At 43.0% G+C, this 20,937-nt stretch overlaps 1 protein-coding gene across 1 annotated transcript in view; it reads right to left on the bottom strand.

Annotated features, from left to right (window-relative positions):
- The window catches only part of LOC307112600 (mitochondrial import inner membrane translocase subunit Tim23), a 39,966-nt gene that overhangs the window by 13,020 nt on the left and 6,009 nt on the right, over positions 1-20,937 (bottom strand). Inside the window, exons 3-5 of the mRNA XM_079793370.1 lie at positions 3,701-3,794; positions 3,430-3,514; positions 196-254 (exon numbers count right to left, since the gene is read on the bottom strand). Of these exons, the coding sequence (XP_079649496.1) occupies positions 196-254; positions 3,430-3,514; positions 3,701-3,794 (238 nt within the window). The remainder of the gene's footprint in view (positions 1-195; positions 255-3,429; positions 3,515-3,700; positions 3,795-20,937) is intronic.

Genomic DNA, 20,937 nt, shown 5'->3' with positions numbered 1-20,937 from the left:
GAGAGTATTTAGAGATTTCTTTTTAGTTTTGAAAGATTTAAAATATTAAGAATTGGTATACAAGGAAATGGTATACAAGATGGTATTAGCACCTAGGGATTATTTTATGTAGCTCCTGGTCTTTTCCTAGAATTTAAAAAATTTTGGTTGATCAAACTGATTAATAATTTATTATCAAGTGAAATCTTTACTTACCCAGAGAACCTAGAGTATTAGCCCAAAGTGCCCCTTGCCTTGTCACCATGTTCAAAATCCTACAAGGGCAGAAAGACAAAGAATCTGTATTTAGAATCATTATTTGCTCTAGTAATGTGAAAAACCATAATTGCAGCTATTTAGAAAGTATCAATACAATTCCCAGTTTTCTTCATGAAAAAACTTAATACCTCCTCAGAATTCAATAAGAACGGCTTTTACTTTATAGAAATAGAAATGAAGGTAAAACGCCAACCTTTTTGAGTAACAAGTAAGAAAATTTCTTACATATATAAAAAATTAAATATATATCAAACACATAAAAGCTTTGAATGACAGCCTGAAATGTATTTTATAAGAAGTTTACAGAAACACGAAAAAAAGAGAAAGTATACAGAAACTGACATGGCCATTATAATGAACAAACTAGATTGCAATTAAGGTTTTTTGGGGGGGGAGGGGTATAAGTTGAGAATATTAAGTACAATCAAATCATGGATTATAGAACATAAAGCAGAATTAAAAATAAACATGTACTCGAAGAGAAGGAAAAAGCAAACCAGAACACATGGAGAAAGCACGCCGTGTCTGCTCCCACACTAGAACTAAGCAGCCAAAGTGGATGCTTAGCACACTCTCAAGGAAGCACCGTTCTGCCCTGCACCAGTGCCTGATGCCACCAGAACAGTGACAGAGGCAACTGGAGGAAGAAGACAGGACATTTCTCTCCCAGCAGTGTAACACCATCACAGGAACGGTATGTCTGGATAGCTGACTACTGCTGGGTATTACAGAATTACAGCAGCAAACAAACAAATAAAAAAGAACTAAATATTAATGCTCAATAAAAAAAAATTGTATTACTTACAAAAGGTTGTTTATGGAGAAGTATATTGTTTTAATTAATTACTTACTGACATATTTAAAGTTTAGCACGTTGTTTTTACATTTGTCACAAGCCTTTAAAAAAAATTGTCGAACAGAAACCACTCTTTTTTTATTTTTAAACAGAGGAAGAGAGGGGAGAGAGAGATGGAAACATCAATGTGAGAGAGAAACACTGATTGGCTGCCTTCGTCACGTATCAGGACGAGGGATCAAACCCGCAACTTGGGTTTGTGCCCTGGCCAGGAATTGAACTGATGACTGGAAAGTGCGTTGGACAACACTCAATACTGACTAAGGCTGTCACAAGCTTTTAAAATATTAATTTTCATAGTGTTGTACTGTTGATAGCACTGCAAATTGGTAAAATTCTTTGGGATGCAATTGGGCACCATACCTCCATATATTGGGCCTTTACTTCTAACTTTAATCATCTCTCAACAATCTTTATAGGTAGACAGTATGGAAAGCTTACCTAAGATTACAAAATAGCAAGTAATAGAACTAGGCTTTGAAGCTATATAGATCTGTCTAGCTTGAAACCCTACCTTCTTTCCATTTTTAAATGCTGTCTCCTTATCTAAGAAGAGCAGCATGATTATGTAAAAAATGGTGTGAAAGATTAAAAAAAATTCAAACTAATTTGGCTCTCTAAAAATTACTATAACTGTTTTAAAAAACAAAGGTTATCTTTTCTAGATCTTCAAAATTAATATTTAATGATAGAACACTGGGAATCAGTTTCACTGGGAATTAGTTTCATAATAATATGGAAGGTAAGAAGATGAGACACAATTGGTCTTGGTTGATGGCCGTTGAGAGTAAGTTATGGTTCATAGGTGTTCACTGTACTATTTTGCCTACTTTTATAGATATTCCAAATTTTCCACAATACAAAAAGTAAAAAAAATTATTGAAGGAACAAATATTAAGAATATATATATATATATATATATATATATATATATATATATATATATATATATATATATATGAGAATAGTCAAGAATCTGGGCTAGTAAAGCGAGGGCAATAATCAACACAGTAACAGGAATATACCTTCCAATTTCCCAAGGTCTAATTCTAGCAGACACCTGCTGCCATCTGCTGGTTAAACAATAAATAATGAAGATGGAGTTTCAAGTGTTCTATGTGAGCCATTGAAGAATACATGTAGCCCAGCTGGTGTACTCAGCGGTTGAGTATAGACACAGAACCAATAGGTTGCTGGTTCAATTCCCTGTCAAGGCACGTGCCCGGGTTGTGAGATCATTCCCCGGTAGGGGCTTTGCAGCAGGCAGCTGATTGATGATGCTCTTCTCTCATACATGTTTCTCTCTCTATGCCTTTCCCCTCCTCTCTCTCTAAAAAAAAATCAATAACAATAACAAATTAGACCAACAAGACTCTCATTAAAAAAATATATATATTATGTATACTGTGATTTCACTCATATAAAGTATAAAAGCATACAAAACTAAACAATATATTAAGGGAATGTCAACAGGGACAGGTCATGCTTATTTCTTAAGCTGGGTGAAGATATATATTACACTAGAAGCCTGGTAAACAGGATTTGTGCACTGGTGGGGGACGTGGCCTGTGGGGATTGGCCCACTGTGGGAGCGCCGCTCAACCCAGTCAGCAGAGTGGCGCTCCCACTGTGGGAGTGCACTGACCACCAGGGGGCAGCTCCTGCATTGAGCGTCTGCCCGTGGTGGTCAGTGCGTGTCATAGCAACTGGTCGACCATTCTGCCATTTGGTTGCTGGGCTTTTATTATATAGAATACACTTTCTGATCTTTTAAATTGTACTTTCCCTTTTCTGCAAAACAATTTTCTTAGAAAACTGTCTTATTCCTTCTGGAATTATCTCTAAGTTCTAGGAATTTGATTAAAATTTTCTGTAGCGTTTCATTTCAGAAGTGGAAAGTGAAGTTAAATTCAAGTCAAGTAATAGCAAATCTAGCAACTACTCTTATGTGGTTTTTATTTCTTCACTACCATGTCCTATGGTTATGGATGCCCCTGAACAATCCAAATAATATACTAATCATTCAACAATTTGAAAAGCAGGTTTTATAGGCCTGCAGAATGAACAGGTATAGCTGAAAAGTTAGATTGGGGTAGCACTAGCTGACTGAGGGACACTGGCTCAAAAATCATTCCTTTTAAAAGCTTAAGAGTCACTAACTCGATTTCTTAGTTTCTTTTATTTTGAGTAAGAAAAAAAGAGTGACCAAAAAGTATATCAATACCCTCAACATTTGTAATCACAAGATATTGCTCATCAAGCCGACAGAGTAGAGTATTCAACATTACCACATCAGATAATTACATGAGACTTACTGTACGTTTCTTGGTTTGGACCAGGCCATGTTCTGGGTTTCTTTCAATCCTAGCCGTAGACCGTTCATTGCCCCAAATGCAGCCCCTAGTAAATCATAGTAACAATTCATCCAAATAATACATCTTTATATTTAAAAAACAACTGCACTTCTGATTTTTTTCATTTTTTATATAACAGAAAGATAAAAAATGTAAAACATTCTAATTGCTTTTGATTTTAAGCATCTTTGACTACTTAGATTAAGAACACTTAAAAATTTATTATACCCACCTGTCATACAACATCCTCCAATGGTAAAGAAGGCCAGTTCAAATCTGCCCCGGGTTTTATTAGCTCCAGTTGGTAAAATAAACTCATCTGTGTCCTAAAGGGGTAATAATGAAAACCAAGCTGAGTTCCCCTCAGGACAGAGTACTTGCAGAGTGTTTTTTAATTTGTTAAAGTAGTTTTTCACAGAAAGTATCATCTTAAATTAACTAAAACTTAACTATACTTAAACAAAAATAAAACTGTCTGGAACAACAGCAACACCTAAATAAAAGTAAAATGAAACATACAACATATATAGTTATGCACCTTCATTCTTAGGAAGGATTCTTGTTCAGAACTGTGCTTCTCAATGTAAATTTTACAGATTGCATGTAATTTGCCTTATCTATATATATAAAAGCCTAAGTGACCATTACAACCAAACCAGCAGAACAATTGGTCGACCAGTCGCTATGATGTGCACTGACCACCAAGGGGCAATCAACGCAGGAGCTGCCCCCTGGTGGTCAGTGCACTCCCACAGCCAACCGCCCGTGGGCCCTTCCCCTGGCACCCATTGGTCCCTGGTGCTAAACCATTTGTAGAGACCTGCTTCTGGGTCGGGGTTTTGTACACAGCTGAGCAGCTCCCTCACTGCTATCTAATGAAAGTCAGCCCTCGACACAAGGGTTTGTCTCGCTTCCTTCCTCTCCCTTCCCTGGGAGCCGCCGGCCCACCGCAGTGGTGGTGCAGCAGTGAGGGAAGGAGGAGAGGTGAGGCGGGGTGCCGATGGCGGTGTCGGCACCTGTTCCTTCTGTGCCCAGCCTGGTGACCATCACCTCCTCTCCCCACCTGCCAGGGCCTTTGGGTCCGGGGCTGGGATGAGGAACTGGGGGTGGGTGGTGGCGGACGCAAGCCCTTTCCTAGGGGGGCTGAGGGCTGGCTCCCTCCTCGGGGCCAGTGGCCAACTTCCCACGATCCCCCGTCCTCCCATGCACAAATTTGTGCACTGGGTCTCTAGTGTAATAATAAATTTGAAGCAACAGTGCAACAGAGTTTAGGAAGAACAGCCCTAGAAAAAGGTAAAGTGAAATCTATGAGAAGTAACCATTTACAGAGTAACAGTCTGAAAGGAGAAAATAATTTTCATTTCATAGCTACTATCTATCAAACACCATTTTATGATGTGTCAGACCAAATGATCATTAAAAAAAAAATGAGCAGAAACTATAAAAGCACAACAATTTGGATCAGTTATGCAAGGGCAAAATTATCTTAATAATTATTCCTTTGATAATCTTAGAAAGAAAGCTACACAAAAATGATATATTGATGGAGGTATGAAGATGGCGGCGGAGGTGAACGGCTGATCTGCTGCCTCGCATGGCAGTTATGGAAAAACAACTAAAAGATGGACTGGTGAGCGCGGCGACTCCTGCTCGCGTCTCCCCAGACCGGGCGGCGGCTCCTCTCAGCCAGCACCGCAGCCGGGGCCATGAGCTCGTGGGCACCGCGGCAGCTGCTGTGGCGGCGACCGCGGACTCGGCGCAGCGGCTCTCGGTGAAGGAAGAGACCATCTTTCTGCGAGACGGGCTCACCCGCGTCACCGACCTGGCCCAGCTCCCCACTGAGATCCTCGGGCCCCGGAGACCGCCAACACCGACTTAGAGGATTCTTAAGACTTCCTGTCTTACACTCAAGTCCTCTAGCCATTTTGAGAGAGGAGAACTAAGAAGGCAGCGAAGTCAAACAAAGGAACTTCGCGCACAGCAATTTCAAAGTTAAACAAAGGAACTTCGCCGCGCACAGAGCGTCTGCCACCCAGAACCACAGGAGAGCTGGCTGAATGGTGGATTTACAGCTAAGAGAGTAGAGGAAAGAGCGAACTCTGGAGAAGCTGAGGTGCGGAGGCGCGTGGGTCGGGGGAAGGGACTTGTGGCTTTTGTTCCAACCCTAGGGGAGATTAGCTCCCCAGACGCCTGCGGGAAGAGGCTGGACTCTCGGCCTTCCTGTCGGAGAGTGGGAGTGACTTCCTTGTGGAGGTGCGCCCAGCAATCAGTGTTTGCTGCGCTGGAGTGCGGAATGAGGGGGCTTGGAAACGTGGAAAACAGAAAAAGCAGACTTACAGCCAGTGCGGTTCGCCTCGCCATGGCCTGGTGGCGCCCTGAGGCCCCGCCCCGCCCTGAGACCCGCCCCGCCCTGGGACCCGCCCCGCTCGTTTTGCAGACCCGCCCCGCACGTCTTGCAGGCACACCTGGGCTCCAAGCAACGGCTTTTGCATGTGGGTGGCCTGCCCTATGGCAGCTTGACCAGATAAACTGCGGTTCTAGTCGGACTGTTCTAGGGACGCTCAGACAGGAGGAGGAAACTGCAGTTTCTGCCGTAAGTCCTGCTGAGTGGTCTCAGGTAGTAGCTGACCTACACACCATTGGAGACCCAGAAACGAGGGCATCTAGTGGTCGGTGTGAGATGACACCAGATTTCAACCACTCGCATAAAGGACACATTCCAGAGGCAGAATCAATGAGCGCCAAAGCCTTGCTGCACCAAGACCCGGCCCATAAATCTGTCTCCTACACAGCAACTCTTCCTTTATAGACACAGAGGATCTGCACGGCCAATTGGCCGGGAGGACAATTCCTCCCAGCGACACCAACAACAATCAAGACTTAACTATACAAAGGAAGACCAAGACGGAGGCATAGGGCGGAAGCCTGATTGCTGCCCACCACAACAATTTTGAGTCTACGACGGGAGAGCGGAGCAGACACCATCCAGAACCACCGGAGGGCTGACTGAGCAGACGCTCTACAACTAGAATAAAAGAGAGGGGTACTCGGGATGATGCTGATGCCGGCGACCCAAAGATCACACTTTAAGAACTACGGCTCAGACGACACAGTGGCGGCCTGGAACGTGCTCGGCGCAGTTCCCCCAGCGGTCTCCGGCTGAGGGGAAGGCCCCACTCGCTGCCGAGCACGGACAGACAAGCCCCTAGGAGTCATGGGGTGGGAGACTCCGCGCTTGCTGACCTCCGAGTCCTTCAAGAATCTCAACGCCCTGGAAGCGGCCAGGTGCGCACGCTCGGTGACTGGCCACCGCTGCAGACCCAAGGGCCGACGCAGCCACCCCGGACCAGCCCGCTGCCGCGCACCGGGCACACCGGAGCTTCGCCGAGCCCGCCGCCCAACGAGTTCTGCGGCGGCTGCCCTGGAGCTCTGAGAAAATGGCCGAAGGAATTACTGAGATGGAATTGACCAACAGGAAATGGGATCAAGAAGACGAAACCCCGCTGGGTCCTGGATCCGGGTGAAGCCGCGTGCCCCTGGGTCTGGGTGAGGCTGGGCCCCGGGTATGGGTGAAGCCACGTGCCCCTGGGTCCGGGCGAGGCCATGCGCCCCTGGGTCCGGGTGAGGCTGAATCCTGGGTCTGGGCGAGGCCGTGCGCCCCTGGGTCCGGGTGAGGCTGAATCCTGGGTCTGGGCGAGGCCGTGCGCCCCTGGAGCCGGGTGAGCCCTGGGCCCCGGGTCCGGGCGAGGCCGCGGGCCCCTGGAGCCGGGTGAGCCCTGGGCCCCGGGTCCGGGCGAGGCCGCGGGCCCCTGGAGCCGGGTGAGCCCTGGGCCCCGGGTCCGGGCGAGGCCGCGGGCCCCTGGAGCCGGGTGAGCCCTGGGCCCCGGGTCCGGGCGAGGCCGCGGGCCCCTGGAGCCGGGTGAGCCCTGGGCCCCGGGTCCGGGCGAGGCCGCGGGCCTTTGGATCCGGGTGAGCCTGGGCCCCGGGTCCGGGCGAGGCCGCGGGCCCCTGGATCCGGGTGAGCCTGGGCCCGGGTCCAGGTGAGGCCGTGGGCCCCTGGATCCGGGTGAAGCAGTGCCCCTGGGTCCAGCCGAGACCAAACCAGAGGGAGTCGGACCTGCATTACCACCATTTGTCCACCATCCAGAGCTGAGGGGTCAGTGCCGACATGTACTCATAGGGAACCGGTGGACATTGATATTGGGTCTCAAAAGAACTGTTGGTCCAGAAAGAAACTCACTACAGACTGATTCATTTGCCTGTCAGCATAACTATTATTGCTCGTCGCACATTCAATTCTTATAAGTATATCTATAGTGACACATGATTTCGCACATCTAGGGGAAATGATGAACAACATAGACTGATGAACAAGAACAGAACCAGAAACAAGGAGGCATCGATCGGACTATCGGGCCTCAGAGGGAGGATAGGGGAGGGTGGGGGGAGGGGGGAGAGATCAACCAAAGGTCTTGTGTGCATGCATATGAGCCTAACCAATGCTTAAGTTCAACAGAGGGTTGGGGCATCCAAGGGGAGGGGTGTGGGATGGGAATGGGGGGATGAGGACAAATATGTGACACCTTAATCAATAAAGAAATTTTAAAAAAAATAAAATAAAAAAAAAATAAAAATAAAAATGATATATTAATAAAAAAAAAAAAAAAAAGAAAGAAAGCTACAGACCCTCTTTCCAATAAATGCATACACAAAATGTGGTATGAACTGAACCCTAGTTTGAGAAATGCTACTCTAAGAGCACAATATGATTAATTGTGCAATACAATACATTCTTATGAAGGACACGTTCAGTACATTTTTTCCAAGCTTTCCACACAAAAATGGTTAGAAAAAGCCCCTGAAGGACAGTACATACACATTTAGCAACTAACAGGTTTCTTTATGAAATGCTGACCTTTGTTTAGTAAGTGCATTCCTGATTAGGAAAAATCATAGCTCTGTACTGGTTTTTGATTTCTGGCTTATGCATATATTCTCAGCAAAAGTTGCACAAATAAGCAAACATATCTACTCTTATCACACAGAAATGGTTGGCTGGGCAATAATAAGCACACACTGAATAGATGCCATACCATGAATAATATTCATACACTCAAGGCCCAGTGCATGAAAATTTGTGCACTGGAGAGGGGGGTGTCCCTCAGTCCAGCTTGCCCCCTCTCACAGTCCGGGATCCCTCGGGGGATGTCCTAAGCCGCAGTCTGGCCTCCGTTTGTGGGAGGCGACTGGCTCAATCAGGGGAAGGTGCCCCCATCACCCTGCCGCCACGGCTGCCTGCCCTCGGCCCTCGCAGCCGCCATGGCTTTGTCAGGAAGGATGTTTGGCTGTCCGGTCTAATTAGCATATCACACTTTTATTATTATAGTTTTGTAAATTTTGGATGCTTCCTGAATTTAAAATTAATGACTTAATTTTAAATTATGCTTCTGGTTTGAGGTTTTTCGAAATGTGACATTTGATTTGATGAGGTAAGTAGTTATCTTTCAGTAAAAAAATGAGTCACTACTTAAAAATAGGAAATTTTAAAAAATGGCTATGATGAACATTAGTAAGTCAAGTGCATGTTATTACCAACTCACTCTTTGTTAGGGGCAACTATACTAAAAAGACTATGAGGATTGAAAGCAAATATACTTCATTCATATACAGTGACTTGAAAATAATGTGATGGTTACTTGTTACTTGTCACTGGGGCTTTTAAAGTTAGTAAAAATGTACTGTTTCACCCTAGCCGGTATGGCTCAGTTGGTTGGAACCTCATCCTGTACACCGAAAGGTCTTTGGTTTGATCCCTAGTTGGGTTGCATGCAGGAAGCAACGGATTGATGTTTCTCTCTCACATCAACATTTCTCTTTCTCTTTCTTCTTTCTAAAACAAACAAACAAACAAACAAACAAACAAACACATGTCCTCAGGTGAGGATTTAAAAAAGTACTGTTCCAAATAACAAAACTTTTCAAAGATTTTGAGGGAGGAGATGCTGGTCAAATTATATTAATTTGGGGTGGAAGAGGAATCCATGAAATTAAAGCTCTTAGTTTCTATAAAAATATGATTACCAATTTTTCCCTACTTAAATACCCTTGTTGAAAACCTACTGACTATAAATGTGAAGATTTTATTTCTGGCCTTTCAATTTTATTTCGTTGATCTATATATAGAGCTATCTTTGTGCCAGCACCACAATGTCTTAATTACTGTAGCTTGGGAATCAGTTTTGAAATTGGGATGTGTGAGTGCCCCAATTTGCTCTTCTTTATTGGCTATTTTGTATCCTTTGTATTTTCATATGTATTTTAAAATCAGCCAATTTCTGCAAAAAATCCTGCTGAGATTTTGATAGCATCTGTTGAATCTACAGGTTGATTTGGAAATTATTGTTATTCTAACAATATTAAACCTTCCAAGAAACTGGAATACCTTCAATTTATTTGTCTTAAGTTTTTAAAGTACAAATTTTGGATTTTTATTGAATTTAGTCCTACATATTTTATTTTCTTTTTTTTTTTTAAAGATATATTATATTGATTTTTTACAGAGAGGAAATGAGAGGGATAGAGAGTTAGAAACATCGATGAGAGAGAAACATCAATCAGCTGCCTCCTGCACACCCCCCACTGGGGATGTGCCCGCAACCAAGGTACATGCCCTCGACCGGAATCAAACCTGGGACCCTTCAGTCCGCAGGCCGATGCTCTATCCACTGAGTCAAACTGGCTACGGCTATTCTTTTTGATGTCATTGTAAATGGAATTGTTTTTGCACTTTTATTTTTGTGGTGTCCACTGCTATTATATAGAAATATAATTAATTAGGTATACTGATCTTGTGTCATTCTACTTTGCTGAAATTCTAAATTAAAACTAAGTTTTTTGTGGTCTCCTTAGGATTTTCTTTTTTAAAAAAATATATTTTTATTGATTTCAGTGAGGAAGAGAGATAGAGAAACATTAATGATGAGAGAGAATCATTGATCAGTTGCTCTTGCATGCCCCCTACTGGGGGTCAAGCCTGCAACCTGGGCATGTGCCCTGACTGGGAATCGAATCATGACTTCCTGGTTCATAGGTTGATGCTCAAACAGAGCCATGCTGGCTGGACCTTTAGGATTTTCGATACATAAGATCATGATACCTTAAAATAGACAGTTTTACTTTTTCCTTTATCAATCTGGATGCCAGTCATTCTCTTGCCTAATTGCCCTGGTAAGACAATGCTGAAGAGAAGTGAAGAGAGTGGGCATCCTTGTCTTATTCCTTATTAGTGGAATAAGGAATAGTGGAAAATGAGATTTTCACCATGTTAGTTTTTTTTTTTTTTAAATATATTTTATTATTGATTTTTTACAGAGAGGAAGGGAGAGGGATAGAGAGTTAGAAACATCGATGAGAGAAACATCGTTCAGCTGCCTCCTGCACACCCCCCACTGGGGATGTGCCCGCAACCAAGGTACATGCCATTGACTGGAATCGAACCTGGGACCCTTCAGTCCACAGGCCGACGCTCTATCCACTGAGCCAAACCAGTTTCGGCAACATGTTAGTTTTGAATTTTTTTCCCGCATGAGTTCTCTCTCTTTTGAATTTTTTTTAAACTTCATTTTTATTGTCGACACTATTACAGATGTCCCCATTCCGACCCCCATCCCTTTGTCCACCTCCACCCAGTCCCATAGCTTTGGAAATTTTGATAAAAAAGATTGAAGACATTCCCCTTTATTCCTAGTTTATTTATTTTTTTAAATCACAACGGAATGGTGAATTTGGTCAAATGCCTTTTCTACATCTATTGAGCTAATCATGTAGTTTCTTTTCTTTACTGATATAGCACAGTACAATGATTTTCAAATGTTAAATCAACCTCGCATTCCTGAGATATCTAACAAAACTCTTTGAAGTTTCTTGATCAGTTTAATCCAATATCCTAATAAAAAAACCAAACAACCAAAACAGCTTGGTTTGAGTGGCTTGTTTGAGCATCATCCTGAGCACCAAAAGGTTGCTGGTTCGATTCCCAGTCACGGCACATATCTGGTTTGTGGGCTTGATCCCCAGTGGGGGAGTATACGGGAGGCAGCGATCAATGCTTCTCTCTTTCTTAGCATGTCCTTAGGTGAGGATTAAAAAGGAAAGAGCAAAACGAAACCCAAAACAAAAGAATACTGAGGCCAACGTGTAAACCTTAAAATGTATAACCCTAATTTCAAGTGTTTATGCATAGACTTCTGAAAAATATAATCTGATCTAATAAAATAAACTCAAGTAATTAAGTACATTTTTCTTAAACATGTAAAGATTTAAGATTTCATTTAAAGATTCCCAGGATATACTTCATTTGTGTTTAACTTAATATTGTTTCTTATAACTTTACTGGAGGCCCAGTGCACAAAATTTGTGCACTGGTAGGGTCGCCAGGGGCTGCCAGCTGGGTACTCCCTTCCCCTGGTCGAACTCCCAGATGAACTCCCGGTTGAGGGGACAATTTGCATACTACGCTTTTATTATAGAGAATAACAAATCATGCCATTATTTTTACTGGAATGCTATTTATTTTTATTTTATTTTTTCTATCTCCATTTGTCCTTCCTATACGCTTACATCCCTTCTTCCCTCAATGCAATCACCACACTGTTTTCCATGTCCACAAGTTCCTTTTTTTTTTTTTTGCTCAATCCCCTAAGCACCAGAGCTATCTACTTGCTATCTTTAAGTCTGTCTCTATTTTGCTTGTTATTTCACTTAGCATGATGTTCTCCAGGTCCATCCATGCTGTTGCAAAGGGTAAAATTTTCTTCCTTTTTACGGGCGAGCAGTATTCCACTGTGCAAATGTACCATAGTGGTTTTACCCACTCATCTACTGATGGACACTTGGGCTGCTTCCAAATCTTGGCTATTATAAATAATGCTGCAATGAACATAGGGAGGCATATATTCTTTCAAATTAGTGTTTTGGGTTTCTTCAGATAAATTCCCAGAAGTGGAACTGCTGGGTCATAAGGCAGTTCTGTGTGTGTGTGTGTGCGCGCGCGCGCATGCGAGCGCACGTACGTGTGTTTAAACCTCACCTGAGGATATTTTTTCATTAATTTTTAGAGAGAGGGAAAGACAAAGAGGAGTATGATGTGAGAGAAACAAATCGAATGGTTGCCTCCTGCAAGCATCCTGACCACAGCCCAGGCAGGAACCTGCAACTGAGGTATGTGCTCTTCACTGGAATTGAATCCAGGACCCTTTGATCTATAGGCCCACACTCTATCCACTGAGCCAAACTGGCTAGGGCCATTTTTAATTATTTTTAAAAATATATTTGTATTGATTTCAGAGAGGAAGGGAAAGGGGGGGAGAGAGAGAGAAACATCAATGATGAGAGAGAATCATTGATCAGCTGCCTCTTGCATACCTCCTACTGGGAATTGAGCCCACAACCCAGGCATGTGCCCTTGACCGGAATCGAACCCAGGACCCTTTAGTCTGCAGGCCAACACTCTATCCATGAGCCAGATCGATTAGGGCCATTTTTAATGTTTTGAGGTAACTCCATTTTGCTTTCCATAGTGGCTGTACCAATCTGCATACCCACTAACAGTACACAAGGATTCCCTTTTCTCCACATCCTCACCATCACTTATTTACTGATTTATTGAGGATAGCCATTCTGACAGGTGTGAGGTGATGATATCTCATTGTGGCTTTTGTGCAGCTTTTTATATGTCTACTGGCCAGCTGTATGTCCTCTTTGGAGAAGTGTCTATTTAGGTCTTTTACCCATATTTTAATTAGATTGGTTTTTGGTGTTGAATTTTATAAGTTCTTTATAAAATTTGGATATTAATTCCTTACCAGATACATCGGTGATATATGTTCTCCAATTCAGTGGTTTGTCTTTTCATTTTGTTGAAGATGGAATATAATTTAAATTAATTCCTTGTTACTTTAAAAAATAAATCTTTGCTCTGATCAGTGACTGCTGCTATGATCATAGATGTGCAGACAAAGAAGAAGAGGACCCCATTGTTGTTGCATGCCACACCTATTGCTAAGTGACTTCCTGGGGATTTAAAGGAGAGCTGGTCCCCTTGATTTTGCTTTTTCTTCCTTTGGGAGCCAGACATTAAAGACTAGGATATTCAAAAGCAACTGCATATAAAGAAAAAATTAAAAAGTGACATGCCCAGAAAAAAGAACAGGCTCAGAAAAGAACTGAGAAGAGCTTAAGTTTACACCTCAGGCTGGTCCTCAGAACAGATAACAGAAAAGCAAAACTTGAGGAAGGGAATGAATCTGATTCCCAGGATATCCAGTTTTTAACAACAAAATCACAAGGCATACAGAAGAAACAGGAAAGTATGGCCCATTCAAAGGAAAAAAAAAAAAAGAATCAACAGATATGTCCCTGAAAATAACCTGGTGGAGAATCTACTAGGCAAACACTTCAAAAACAATTGTATTTAGAGAAGCTCTAAAAACTAAAGGAGATGTGGAAAAAGTCAAAACAATGTACAAACAAAATGGAAATATCAAATCAATAAAGAGGTAGAATATTTAATGACTGAAAACTTCCCAAATTTGAAGAAAGAGATGAATATGAACATCCCAGGAGCTCAATGAACATCAAGATAATTTCAGAGACCCACCTTGAGGCACATTAAAATCAAACTTTTAAAAGCCCCAAACAAGAAGAGAATGTTGAAAGCAGTAAGAGAAGCAACTCAGCACATATAAGGGGTCCTCAGTAAAATTACCAGCAGATTTCTCAAGAGAAACTTTACAGGTCACACGACCATGGACCAATGTATTTAAAGTTCTATGAGAAAAAAAATGTCAACCAAGAATCCTATATCTACTAGAACTGTCCTTCAAAAGTGAGGGAGTCATTACCAGATAAACAAAAGCTGAGGGAGTTCATGACCACTAGACCAGCCCTGAAAGATATGATCAAAGGAGTACTACAGCCCTGGTCTGTATGGCTCAGTTGGTTGGGCGTCATCCCATGCATTGAAAAGTTGCCAGTTTGATTCCCAAGTCAGGAACATGCAAGTTTCCCTTATTCTTTCTCTAAAAAGCAATTCAAAAATCTTAAAAACAAAGAAAAGAGAGAAAAGAAAGGATACTAGCCAGTAACTTGAAGTTTTATGAAGAGACGATCTCAGTAAAGGAAAATACATAGGGCAATTACAAAAGTTAGTGTTACTGTACTTTTGATTTGCCACTCCACATTTTGTTTTTTTACACAATTTTAAAGAGTAAAGCATTTAAAACAATTATTAGATGTTTTGGGGGACACAATGTATGAAGATATAATTTTGTGACATTGATAATTAAATGGTGGCAGACAGAGCAATAAAGGAGTAGCATTTTTGTATGTTATTGAAGTTAAGCTGGTATAAATTCAAATTAGTGCCCTAGCTGGTTTGGCTCAGTGGAAAGAGTGTTGGCCTGCAAACTGAAAGGTCCCAGGTTTGATTCTGGTCAAGGGCACATGCCCAGGTTGTGGGCTCAATTCCTAGTGGTGGGCTTGCAGGAGGCGCCTATCAATGATTTTCTCTCATCATTGATGTTTCTAAGTCTCTCTCCCTCTTCCTTCCTCTTTGAAATCAATAAAAATATACTAAAAAAACCCCCACACAAATGTATTTAAAAAATTCAAATTAGTGTTATAACTTTAGGATGTTAAATGCAATCCCCAGGGTAACCACACACACACAAAAAACACACACACACACCATGGATTATATACAAAAGAAAATGAGAAAATATTTCACTACAAAAAAAAATAAAAATCAAATAAACACAAAAGAAGAAAGTAATGCAGAAAACGAGGGACAAAAAGATAGAAGGCATATAGAAAACAAATAGGAAGGAACCAAGACGGCGGCAACAATTTCAAAAATACAACTAAAAGACAAAGCGTCTACCACCCAGAACCACAGAAAAGCTGGCTGAATGGTAGATTTACAACTAAGAAGGAAAAAGAAAGAACAAACGCGGAAGGTCTGAGGTACGGAGGCACGTGAATCGGGCTGGTGGCGGGCGACGGGACGGGCGGCTTTTTTTCCAACCCGAAGGGAGATAAGCTCCCGATCACTCTGAAATCCAGTTTCTGGGGACGTGCGGGGGACCCAGAAACCTACGGGGAGAAGCTGGACTCTCGGCCATAGTGTCGGAAAGTGAGAGTGACTTTCTTGCAGAGGTGCGCCCAGCAATCAGTGTTTACTGCGCTGGAGCACAGGACGCAGGGACTTGGAAACGGGAAAGGCAGAAAAGGCAGACTAGCAGCCATTGCTGTTTGCCACGCCCTAGCCTAGTGACGCCCTGGGACCCCGCCCCGCCCTGAGACCCGCCCCGCACATTCTACAAACCCGCCCAGGCTCCAAGCAGCAGCTTTTGCATATAAATGGCCTACCCTATGGCAGCTTAACCAAATAAACTGCAGCTCCAGTCAGACTGCTCCAAAACCACTCAAGCAAAGAGGAGAAAACTGCAGTTTTTGCTGTAACTCCTGCTGAGTGGCCTCAGACAGTAGCTGACCTGCACCCCATTGGAGATCCAGAAACGAGGGCATCTAGTGGTCGGTGTGAGATGACACCAGATTTCAACCACTCGCATAAGGGACACATTCAAGAGGCAGACTCAGTGAGCACCAAAGCCCTACTGCAACAAGTCCCGGCCCATAAACGTGTCTCCAGCACAGCAATTCTGCCTTTATAGATACAGCGGGTCCTCACAGCCAATTGGCCTGGAGGTCAATTCCTCCCAGTGACACCAACAACAATCAAGACTTAACTACAACAAGGCTGTACACAGTCTAAAAAGGGGTGCACCAAGAGTGTCCACCTCAGGTAACTGGGAGGCTGACCCATTGAACCAATAGGACACAATAGGACATAAAGCTACCCTACCAACTCAGGGAAGCAGCAAAAATGAAAATGAGGAGGCAAGGAAACAGATCCCAAACAAAAGAAATGGAGGAGAACAAACGACTGGACATAGAGTTCAAAACCACGGTTATAAGGTTTTTCAAGAATTTCATGGAAAAAGCCGATAAATTTAATGAGACCCTCGAGGATATGAAAAACGTCCAACTAGAAATGAAACATACACTGACTGAAATAAAAAATATTATACAGAGACCCAGCAGCAGACTAGAGGAACGCAAGAATCAAGTCAAAGATTTGGAATACAAAGAAGCAAAGGACACGCCTCCAGAAAAGCAAGAAGAGAAGAGAATTCAAAAAGTAGAAGATAGTGTAAGAAGCCTCTGGGACAACTTCAAGCATACCAGCATCCGAATTTTTGGGGTGCCAGAAGAAGAGAGAGAGCAAGATACTGAAAACCTATTTGAAGAAATAATGACTGAAAACTTCCCCCATCTGGTAAAAGATATAGACTTACAAGTCCAGGAAGCGCACAGAACCCCAAACAAAAGGAATCCAAAGAGGACCACACCAAGACACATCACAATTAAAATGCCAAGGGCAAAAGACAAAGAGAGAATCTTACAAGCAGCAAGAGAAAAACAGTTAGTTACTTACAAGGGAACACCCATACGATTATCAGCTGATTTCTCAACAGAAACTATGCAGGCCAGATGGGAATGGCAAGAAATATTCAAAGTGATGAATAGTAAGAACCTACAACCAAGACTACTCTACCCAGCAAAGTTATCATTCAGAATTGAAGGGCAGATAAAGAGCTTCACAGATAAGAAAAAGCTAAAGGAATTCATCACCACCAAATCAGTATTACATGAAATGCTGAAAGGTATTATTTAAAAGGAGGAAAAAGAAGAAAAAAGTAAAGATAAAAATTATGAACAACAAATACATACCTATCAACAAGTGAATCTAAAAGTCAAGTGAATTAAAAATCTGAAGAACAGAATAGACTGATGAACATAATAGAATCAGGGGCATAGAATGGGAGTGGATTGATAATTCTCAGGGGAAGGGGGTGTCTGTGTGGGGGGTACGGGAAGAGACTGGACAATATCATACACCTATGGATAAGGATACCGAGGGGGGGAGGTAAGGGCAGAGGGAAGGGTGGGAACTGGGAGGAGGGGAGATATGGGGGAGGGAGGAGAAACAATTGTAATAATCTGAACAATAAAGATTTATTAACAATGAAAAAAAGAAAACAAATAGGAAAATGACAAAAATCTCTCCTTACCAGCAATCACTTTTAAAGTAAACGGATTAGCTCTCTAACCAAAAGACAGAGATTGGCACACTGGATTAAAAAAACATGATCCACCTATATGTTGTCTACAAGAGATTCACTTTAAATTCAAAGACACAAAAAGACTGAAAGTCAAAGGAAGGAAGAAGTCATTCTATGCAAATAATAACTGAAAGAGAGCAGGGTGGCTATTCTAATATCAGAAAATATAGAGTTTAAGTAGAAAAAGGTTACAAAAGACAAGGTAATACATTGTATAATAATAAAAGCGTAATATGTAAATTGACCGAATGACCAAACAGTGGAATGACCATCTGGACAACCTTCTGGACGAAGCCGGGGCTGCGAGGGCTGAGGCAGCAGCAGGGGCGGCTGCGAGGGCCTACCCTTGCATGAATTTCGTGCATCAGGCCTCTAGTATATTAATAAAAGGTTTGATACAGCAAGAAGATATAACAATCATAAACATTTACTTACCTAATAATGGACCATCAAAAAATATTAAGTAAAAAGTGACAGAATTAAAGGTAGATATAACAACTAGAGGCCCGGTGCACGAAATTCGTGCACGGAGGGAGGTTGTCCCTCAGCCCAGCCTGTACCCTCTCCAATATGGGACCCCTCGAGGGATGTCCGACTGCCCGTTTAGGCCCAATTCCAGTGGGATCGGGCCTAAATGGGCAGTCGGACATCCCTCTCACAATCCAGGACTGCTAGCTCCCAACTGCTTGCCTGCCTGCCTTCCTGATTGCCCCTAACCACTTCTGCCTGCCAGCCTGATCACCCCCTAACCACTCTGCTGCCAGCCTGTTTGCCCCCACCTTCCCTCCTCTGCCGGCCTGGTCACCCCTAACTGCCCTCTCCTGCAGGGTTGATCACCTCCAACTGCCCTCCCTTGCAGGCCTGGTCCTTCTCAACTGCCCTCCCTTGCAGGCTGGGTGCCTCCCAACTGCCCTCTCCTGCTGGCCATCTTGTGGTGGCCATCTTGTGTCCACATGGGGGCAGGATCTTTACCACATGGGGGCAGTTATATTGTGTGTTGCAGTGATGATCAATCTGCATATTACTCTTATTAGGTAGGATAGAGGCCTGGTACAGGGGTGGGGGCCCGCTGGTTTGCCCTAAAGGGTGTCCCGGATCAGGTGGGGGGTTCCCTTGGGGCATGGGGTGGCCTGAGCGAGGGGCCTGTGGTGGTTTGCAGGCCGGCCACGCACCCTGGCAACCCAAGCAGAGGCCCTGGTATCTGGAATTTATTTTCCTTCTACAATTGAAACTTTGTATCTTGGAGCGGAGCCAAGCCTGGGGCTCCCTCCGAGGCCGGCAGCCATTTCTGTTGGGGTTATAATTGAAACTTTGTTGCCTTAAGCGGGTGTGCCCGGCCAGGGTGTGCGGAAAGCTTTGCTTCCCCTGTTGCCACCGGCAACCCTGGCCTGCTCTCTCAAGCTCCATCCTGCCGCCATTTGTTTGAATTTGTTTACTTTCTATAATTGAAACTTTGTAGCTTGAGTGGAGGCTTAGGCCTGGCAAGGGCAGGCGGAAAGCTTGGCTTCCTCTTTACCTAGGAAACCTTGCTCTCTGTGGCTGTAGCCATCTTGGTTTGGGTTAATTTGCATACTCGCTCTGATTGGATGGTGGGCGTGGCTTGTGGGTGTGTTGGAGGTATGGTCAATTTGCATATTTGTCTATTATTAGGTAGGATAATAGTTGGAGCTTTCAATAGTTCACTCTCAATAATAGATAGCAATCATTATACCAAATAGAAGATATGGAAATATAGGACTTAACACAATAAACCTACTAGATCTAAGAGACATACACTCTACCCAATACATTCTTCTCAAGTGCATGTAGGACATTTTCCAGAGTAGACCAAATGTTAGGCCACAAATTAAGTGTCAATAGATATAAAAGATACCATAAAAAGTGTCTTCTCCAACCACAACAGAATGAGTTACAAATCAATAACAGAAAATGGGAAAATTCACAAATTTGTGAAAATTAAACACCCACTTAATCAACAGATCAGAATAGAAATAAAAAGGGAAATTAGAAAATACTTTAAAGATAAGTAGAAAAGAAAACACAATATACCAAAACTTATGAGACTCACCAAAAAGGTTGCTAAGGGGAAATTTATAACTATAATTGCTTACATTAAAAAATAAGAAAAATCTCAAATCAAAAATGTAATTTTACAACTTAAAGAATTAGAAAAAGAAAAAACTAAACCCAGTGTTAGCAGAAAGAAGGACATAATGAAGATTAGAACAGAGATAAATGAAATCTATAATAATAAAAGCATAATATGCAAATCGACCCAATGGCCAAACAGCAGAATGACCATCTGGACGACCACACTATGACATGCACTGGGCCACTGACCGGCAGGCTGTGGCAGGTGGGTGGGGCCTCCCGCTGCTGGGCGATCGATGGTGGACCCCTGGCTGGGTGGGCGGGGCCTACTTCTTTGGGGCGATCAATTGCAGAGCCCTGCAACTGATTGCCTTGCAGAGGGAGACCCAGGCTACCTGGCCGGTGGCACTGCGGTGGGTGGGCGGGGCTTCCTTCTGTGGGGCGATCGTCGCGGGACTGCGGGACTCCCGGACTGCAAGAGGGCGTAGGCCGGGCTGAGAGTCCCCCCTCCCCCACGTGCACGAATTTTGTGCACCGGTCCTCTAGTAAAGAATAAGGAAACAGAAAAATCAATGAAACCCAAAGTTGCTTCTTTTAAACATCTTTAGCTAAATGGATTAAGAAAAAAAGTGAAGACTCAAATTACTAAAATCAGAAACAAAGGTGAGGGCATCGTAATCAATTTTACATAATTAAAATGGATTATAAATCCTATGAACAATTGTATGCCAAGAACTGGGATGAGCTTGATGAAATGTACAAATTTCTAGATATACAAAACTCATCAAGAAATTGAAAATCTGGATAGACCTATAACTAGTAAGTGATTGAATCAGTAACAAAATCTCATAAAAAGTAAAGCAAAGCAAAGGCCTCCCCAGACCCGATAGCTTCACCTAGAGTTTGGTGAACTCTACCAAACTTCTAAAGAACAACAATCTTTCTCAAATTTTTCCAAAAAACGGAAGTGCAGGAAAATACCTGGAACACTTCATAACTCTTTGTATGAGGCCAGCATTACCCTGAAAACAAAGCCAGACAAAGACACTATAAGAAAACCACAGCACAATATTGCTTTTATGAACACGGATGCAAAATCCTCAACAAAATACTAGAAAACCAAATTCAGCAGCAT

Source organism: Cnephaeus nilssonii (assembly GCF_951640355.1).
Source record: "Cnephaeus nilssonii genome assembly, chromosome: 16".
Classification (NCBI taxonomy): Eukaryota; Metazoa; Chordata; class Mammalia; order Chiroptera; family Vespertilionidae; genus Cnephaeus; species Cnephaeus nilssonii.
This window is presented reverse-complemented; position numbering and strand designations above follow the sequence as displayed.